Source organism: Colius striatus, chromosome 2 (assembly GCF_028858725.1).
Source record: "Colius striatus isolate bColStr4 chromosome 2, bColStr4.1.hap1, whole genome shotgun sequence".
In the NCBI taxonomy this organism is placed as follows: Eukaryota; Metazoa; Chordata; class Aves; order Coliiformes; family Coliidae; genus Colius; species Colius striatus.
In genome coordinates this window covers 6,913,547-6,921,697 of record NC_084760.1, presented here as the reverse complement: position 1 = coordinate 6,921,697, position 8,151 = coordinate 6,913,547, and the positions used below count along the sequence as shown (strand labels likewise).

At 38.2% G+C, this 8,151-nt stretch overlaps 1 protein-coding gene across 2 annotated transcripts in view; it reads right to left on the bottom strand.

The window, feature by feature from the left end:
- Window positions 1–385: 385 nt before the first annotated feature.
- EPHA7 (EPH receptor A7) overlaps window positions 386–8,151 on the bottom strand; it is a 165,462-nt gene continuing 157,696 nt past the window's right edge. For both annotated transcript variants that reach the window (XM_061991081.1, XM_061991086.1), the window contains one exon: window positions 386–581. In XM_061991081.1, the coding sequence (XP_061847065.1) occupies window positions 386–581 (196 nt within the window). The remainder of the gene's footprint in view (window positions 582–8,151) is intronic.

Below are 8,151 nucleotides of genomic sequence, written 5' to 3'. Positions count from 1 at the left end.
CTTCTCCTTCTCCTTTGCTCTTCTATATACATAGTTTGTGTGTAAGTGGGGAGCTAGAAAGAAGATGGGGAAGCAGGGTTATATTAGTGTAAGGAGCTTCCAGGGCAGGCTTCCAGGGCAGCTTTGCTGGCTCTTCTCTCCCTAGCAGCATCGCCATGTCCTGCTTCGCCATCCTCCTGAAATCATCATGCTCTTCAGATGTGGTCTTTCATCCTTGGCATTAGTCATAATCCTCAGTTTGTCAGGTGTGTGTTCTGGCCTCTCCCATACACCTCTGTTTACTCTTCCTCCTGTTTGCAGTCTGTTCCTCCCTTCTTCTCCATTCCTTTCCACTCTTCTTTTCTACATTTCCATTCTCTAATCCCAACTACAGTCCTTATGGGCTTTAAAAAAATGCCTCATAGCGTTCACTGTGCCTCCAAACCAATCTCATGATCTTATGGTTATAACTCTTGTTTTGCTTCCCCTTTCTGCTTCCTTTGCTTCCTGCCATTATGTCATTTCTATTCAGGCTGTCATCTCTTCTGGAAAGGGATTTTTCTTGTTCTCTGTTTTGCAAAGCACCTGGCATGTTTTTGATTCTGTCAAACAAATAATAACAACAGATATGAAATTGGCAGTGCAGCAGAATCCTGATATCAGGAAGTAATAGAGGCAAATTACACTATCATTGTCATTGCCATGTATACACCACTACTTGACAAAAACTCTCATCCACTAGCTAGGTAAACATCAATAAACCCAAAGATTCCCAAGCAAACACCTCTAACATGAAGGAAATGTAGTTGTGTTTTACATTGGATCTCAATGAGCCACAGGGTTATACTGGACAATTTCAGTGTTGGAAAGAAAGGAAATTAATGAATGAGGTGTAGGTTTTCAAATGGGTATAAAATTGAGGACTGGAAGAAAATGCAAGATAACTTTAAAACAGAGAAGTAGGAGAAGAGTGGAATGGGTGCATTCAATTTAAACTCTGCTTAATTAAAATAAACTTTATACACTTTACAATTAATAAAGTAGACTCTCCTTTAGCATAACTGATATTTTCAGAAGCTCTTATTATTGCTGAAGAATCTTATAAAGTATTTTAACTGATTTTTCTCATTCATTACGTGATATTGGGCACCCCGAGACAGTACTTATGTTACCTGTGTTGCCAAAAAACACCCCCCAACCTTAAGAAAAAGGGAAGAAAAAGATGTGGATTTCAGTGTACACTTAGTGACAGGCTAGCCATATGAAATCTATAGCTTTAAGACTAATGGATGTAGGCCAGGAGTGAATAGAAATTATTTTACATATGGTTAGCAACCTCTTAACTAAATTATTTGAAAATTCCTGAGAGAAAAGCAATTTATTACAGACTTTGAGACAAGCCAGTGCAACACTAATAGTAAAGAAAAATAAACCAGCAGAGGAATGTCCCATTGCCATTACAGTTGATTCCAAGTAGTTTTCTGTAATTCCAGCACATGGATTAGATTATTTAACAGTGTGAATCAAAAGGAAGACACTCATTCAGAAGAAGAGCATTATTAATACACTTTAACGTGCCATACATCTCTGTCATCAAACTGGACAAAATGGGAGCAGATGTTTTATGATAAGCTGAGAAGAGGATCTGACAATATTAATAGCTACAATGTCTGAGACTTAGTTAAAAAAAGAGAAAAGCCAGAGGAAGCAATCAGAATGTTTTTTTCTGTCTCTAGTATAATGATCTAGGGACTGATTTTACACAAAGGGAAGGTATTAACTAAGCTAAATGATGCTTTTCTTAGTTTTTTTTGCACCTGCCCTTTAAAACCCTAGTAATGCAAAGAATGTATGAGAAAAGAATGCAGCAAAAAAAGAACTTTCAGGGTAAATCCTTTCCAAAAGGAAAAGGGTTTTGACTCTGATAGGGTATTTTTACTATTTTGAAGGCAAGTAAGTCTTTGATTTAGTAAAAATGATTGACATGTGAATTTCTTCAAAGCTAGAGGCAAATGGTAGACACAAATAGCACTTAGATGCATAGGTATTTCAAACCTTAGGTTACATTTATATGGTCTCTGTCTCTACTGACAGTTTTTTTATCAGCACTAGGTCAAAGGTCTCTGGATGAAGAGATTCACAAAATAATCTGTGCACATGCTGGACTGTGGTGTAGATTTACTCCAGGATGCACCTGGTTCTCACTGCCAAGGACTGGTTTCAACAGAGCAGAGACTAAGTGCAAGTTAACAAGTGAGAAGCATCAACAAATGGGAGATGAGGATCCATCCATGTGTGACACATAGCAAATTGATTTGATCATCTGTATGACCTAGTTATTCATCATGTTTTATTTCTAACTGCCCTGCTGTCCGGTGTCATTCCAGGCCTGAATTAGATACTCCATCTCTCTGGAAAGAGATAGAAACCTAAAACAGTTCGGAGAAATGGAAGGCCAGTCAAAGACAGCAGACAAATTGTCTGACAAGCTCTGATGAGGTAAGGATAGGGCTCTGGTTACCAATTTCACAGTAAGAGGAAGAGTATTTCTGGAAAGGAAAGGTGGTTTGGAAAGAGAAGAGATCATGTTATGCAGGAGGAATTTTGAAGGTAATTTTGGATTAGACTTAACCTAACCAACCTTTTCCCAGGCAAGCAGCTGCAACTCGAAGTGTTTGTCAGTATATGAATATCTCCCTTCCCACACAGAGGTTGAAGGCATCATGTTGGCCTTCTTGTAATACCTTCCCACAGTCAAGTCTATGCCTTTCTCATCCAAGAGATATGTAAAATTTCCATATCTTCTTAAAAATAAGTAGGTCATTTCATCAAACCACAAACAAAAAAAAAAGAGAAGTTGACTCTCCCTGGAAACAGAGGTAAAAAAATGCCAGATAGGTGTTACATTTCCATCAGCTATGTATCCTGAACTATGGGTAGCCACGATTCAGCTGTTAATAAGCATGAGGGGAGTCAGCATGCTGGTTTCTTCTGGTATTTATGCTAGACAAGGAGAGAAAGTAAGCTCAGTAATGGCTGGACATCATCTCTGTGAGCACTCTGTACTATCAGCAAATGCCTTCTGCCACTTTACACCACCTTCATTTGCTTTCCATTGCTCACTGAGGTTAGCTAACAAGGGCTTCCATCACCAAAAGGCCTTAAATACAAAAACAGGAGCAACAACATAATAAAACTGATGGTCTAAGCACTGTCAAACATAATATTCTGTTTTGCAAAGGTACGCTGTGATGGCTCAATGAGAGACGTGCAGATGCATAACTCTATGTTAAGATATGTGGTTTCTGTTTCTCTTGTATCTGAAGTGAAGCACTGTTAATTTAGACCTGAAAATGCAACCTTAAATATCATGCAACACCTTGTAAAAGCATTATGAAACATCTAATATCCACTACTATAGGATTTTAAGGGACTTGACAGAACATGATGTTAAAAAAAACCACAAAAAAAGAAATAAATTCAACTTTCACACAATCTTATTTCAAAATACAAGTGTAAAAAAGGTATTAGCTGCTTTGAAAGTTTACTTTATAAGGAATATTTTTTTGCCTTTTCCATAATTATTAAGATAATTTGCTATACTGAAAGCAGGTAATATTTCTAGGGAATATGTTCATTTGTTTTCAGCAAACACTTCATAAGCAGGTAACACAGGCAAAGCATTACTTTCCATATGATTTTCATGAATCATGGAACCATAGAATGGTAGGGGTTGGAAAGGACCTTTAGAGCTCATCTAGTCCCATCCCCCCTGCAGAAGCAGGTTCACCTGAATCCATTTAATTTCATAAAATCCATAAAAAATAAGTTTATAATGGAATGAAAGAATGAAGAAGACACTTTTCCCTATTCATTTAGGGGGAGTATAAAATCACAGAAGGTAACTCTTTCCTCCCAGTGCCCTGAAATATTCCCCTCACCAGCTGTTTGGATTTCTTCCATTCATTTCCCACTTAGATCATACTGCAAATAGAAAGATTTGGATCTTGTTTTAAACATACCTCATTAGCTTGTATCATTGGTGCTAATGGGCAGCCTGGCTGATTCAGCTCTTTTGTATTCAACATTCCCTCTCCCTATACACACATATTTTTTTGTTTTGTTTTGCTTTGTTTTTTGCACTTAAAGCACAAATCACTTGGAGTGATCTCCCTGTCCCAGAGTTTGTTGGTCATAGACTTTGCATTAGTTGTTGCTGAGGTATTAAATGTTACTGCCTCACTGTCATCTACTTACCTCAAAGTGAAGCATGGGTACTGCTAGGTAAGTATTAATGACTAATGCCATCTGGGGAGAAATGGAAGTAGATCATAGTGCAAAAAATAGTTTCCCTCCTCGTGACTGGAGAAATATTCCTCAAAAGACAGAGGCATCTCTGCACAAGGAAACCAACGTGGATATCTGCAGAAGGACTTCAGTGTTGTGATACTCAAGTAACTATCGCAAGAAAGGTACTGTCTGGGAGACACACTGATGTCAGGCAAGGAGTTCAATTGGATAGGTAGCTTCTTGTGGCTGAGACTTGCATCGGACAGACAGTATCTGGGATTGAGCGTTTTTTTGCTAGTAAGTAGGAAGTATAAAAGAGGATTTGTCTCTTGCACTTTAGGTGATATAGGCTTTGAGACAATTCTTTCTCTTGAGAAAAAATACTACAAAGAAATGCCTGAAAGCTTTTTTTTTTAATCTTCCCCATCCCATTCCTGCTTATCACAGGGGATGAACTGGAATGTGTGGGGAAGCTATTTAGTATGGCACAGCCTTTCTGTCCACAATAGCAATCAATCATTTGCCCATAGTACTGAGACCCAGTAATATTAAATGAAAATCTTAATTAAAAATCCTTCTCAGAGCCTTCCTGGCCCAATTTCATGCTGCCATGGATTTGAATCTAACCTTGTCTTCTCCAGCAGCCCATGAGGTTATAAACACTGGCTACTGGGAAAGAAGACACTGCTGTTTTATACAGAGTAATATAAGGGAGAATTTAAGGGGCTACTTGAGTAAGAGAGCCAGAAGAGAGAACTCGGGTGAAAGGGACCAAGGGTGAGGGCTCTGCACCTCAAAGATCCTGAAAGAGAAAAACAAAGACTACCAAAAGTCCCCTATAGGTCTGACACCTCCTCTCATCCTCTCCTTTCCTACAGGAACAGACTACTCACCCCACTCAATCCCATTCTCTTCTTCTGTTGGAGAAACACTGGTGTTGCCAAGACAAACAATAAATGTTGAAGACTTGGTCTAATTCTGTTACAGAATTAAGGGGTTTTTTGTTTATTCATATGGATTCAGAGATTTTGCATTTGTGGTCTAGTTTCTACTACCCAGAAAGCTCCATACCTTGGTAAGTGGAGTGTTGTACATTGTAAAAGCTGCACACACAGACTTCCCACAGAACCACCTCTTTCACTTTCTGAACAAAATCTTAACCACCACTTAAATCCTGACATTTCTGAGTGGCCTTGAGGAGATATCTGGAAGATTTTGCTAAGTTTATTCCAGGCAAATCAGATCCCTCATGTAATTTACCATGTACAACCTCAGTGGGAAAACACATTTAACATGCAGCTATGACTGAAAAGAATACCCTGAAGAGAACTAATTTGAGATTCCTGCATCTTCTTAATCTTAAGCTACATGTGCATTCTTGGCATAGGTTGGTTGGTCCCTGAGGAAAGGAAACTGAAACATGTTTTCCAGAAGACAAAATGGACATGCAGCCCTTCAGGAAACCAGTGGAAGCTGGCACAGTAAAACAGGTTGAATGATTGTCAAGAAATTGCCTGAGTAATGATTCTACAGACATGAAGTGCCAGGGATCAACACGGATACATTCTATCATTCTTTGCTCTAGCCTCTTTAAAGTCAGATTTGGATGTTCTAGTAAAACCAACTGATGACTTTAATTCTCAGTGAGACGGTATCTCTGAAGCAGGAAGTTTGTTTCTTAATGTGAGGGATAAACGCGGGGGGTTCTTGTAATTCTAAGTAAATAATCAGAACATAATTTCTAATGTACTTGATAGACCTTACAGACTCCTCAGTATTCCTTCCTCTATTTTCTTTTTGGCACAACAGGAAGGGTTTAGTTATGGACTATAATGTCCACATGGACTATAGTGTCTCCACTTTATAAATGACTAAATATTCAGTCATGGAGCTCTAATAGCAATAGCACACATAAGTCTTTGGGCATAGCTATGACTTAAGCACCGAGTGTTTTTCAGTGTTAGCCATATTATGATTCATCAGATGACCTCTAAGTTGTAGTTGTTCATTATTAGTATTAATTATTACTAACATCACAGTTCTGCAATTAGTTATTTGATTCATTTATATACAGAAGCCTTGGTCCATGGATGAATAGATTTTCTGTTCCTGATTTAGCTCGTCTGGCACTAGGCATTATGTCTTGTTTTGTCCAAGATTCATTTGGCTGGCTTCACAAGTTTCACATGGCTGTATTGCATCTTTTTTCACAGTCTATCAAGACATCAACTATTTTTTGACTTGTGGTTATTTTTTTGGTCACTCTAACTAGACACTAATTTCACCCAATTCGTATCGAATCAGTGCTAAAATCTGCTATCGTTACCTTAAAATTAAAGAAAACTACTCTAAAACCTTCTGAGAGTAAATATCATCAGAGTTTATATTTTATTTTCAGGCTTTTAATGTAAAATTCTCCTTTCATGTCTCTTTCAAGTCTGCTTGAATGAGCTGTGTATTACCAGTTGCTTCCCCATCTGTCTCAATTTAGTCTCTTTGACAAATTCCAATCTGGCCTGAGGAAAAATCAGAGTACTGAAACAGCTCCACATTGGATTATTAGGTGTATTTTATTAACAGTATCTCTTTACTTAAACAAAAAATCTTTAACACTCCTTAAATCCCCTGGCAGCAACATCTCATCTTGCAGAGACCTATGACTTAAACGCACACATTCTGAATGTCTTCAGACCCCTCTCTTTGCATTCTCTCCCATCTTCTAACTTTTCACCAAAGTGAGGGTTTTCCTCTTTAACTTTTAACCTTTCATAATCTCTCTAGACAAAACCTATGTGGTCTGTACAGCATATAAACTCCACACGGTTCACTTTCAAACTGCCTCTTACCCACCCTGCAAGTGTGTTGAGAATTTCATGCACATTACAGACTCACTAATGTTGTCCCTTAGCCTGTCCCAACAAGTCCTACCCTAAATACACGTGTTAGTTATCTTAAAAGTCTCACAAAACTAAATCCAGAGAGGCAAACCTCCCACAGATGCAGAATGCATTCTGCCACTACTCTTTTGTCAGGATACTGCAGTTTTTATGCCTATGGTTTACCCTCATATTTTTCAAATTCCAACATGGAATGTGTTACAAAAAATGGTGAGCTCAGTCATACTTTTAGTTCCACAGGTCACTTGTTGGATTGGTTTTCTTTCTTTGTTTTTGTAGTCTTTTTTCATTTCAAAACTCTGTATTCTTCCTCCTCCCCCATCCCTCCCCAAACCTTTTTTTCAGGATTTTTTTGAGAACTGCCTTTTACCAAGTAAATAGAAGGTTGTACTACACAAACAATAAATATCTCTCTTTAAAAATAATTGTTGGCTGTACTTGACAACCCTTAAGGATTTGGGAGAGAAAATAGAGGCTGTTGCCTAGAATTTCTTGTTTTACTAGAAATTAGTTTGAGATTAAGACTTTTGAGTAGTCTTGTGAATCCAGTATTTACCATCTGCAAATCCATTTCAAGTTAAGGGGAAAAATTTCACCTATGTCTGCATGTCAGTTAATCATCAGATGTACAACCCTAACAGGTCCTGAGCATGCAGAAACCCTGCTGTGCTAGTTGCTCGGCAAATCACAGCACCAACTGCCTGAATACCCCTGCAGCACCTGCTGCCAAAATTACTGTTGGACAAGAATTTGTATCGCATTTTTCTTAAAACTGGGCTTGTCATGCTGTCTTCTGGGAACTGCTCACTTCCACAAGCATCCTAAATGTCACTCTCTAAAAGAAGAAAAGCAAGCAAACAAAACCCATTAAAACCCAAATTAACGTTATCGGTTTCTAAGTACGTGCAGGGAAGTGATGCATTAAGTATGTGTCAGCTTCAGAATGTCACATATATATATATTTAAAGGTTGAAATGACCCTTTT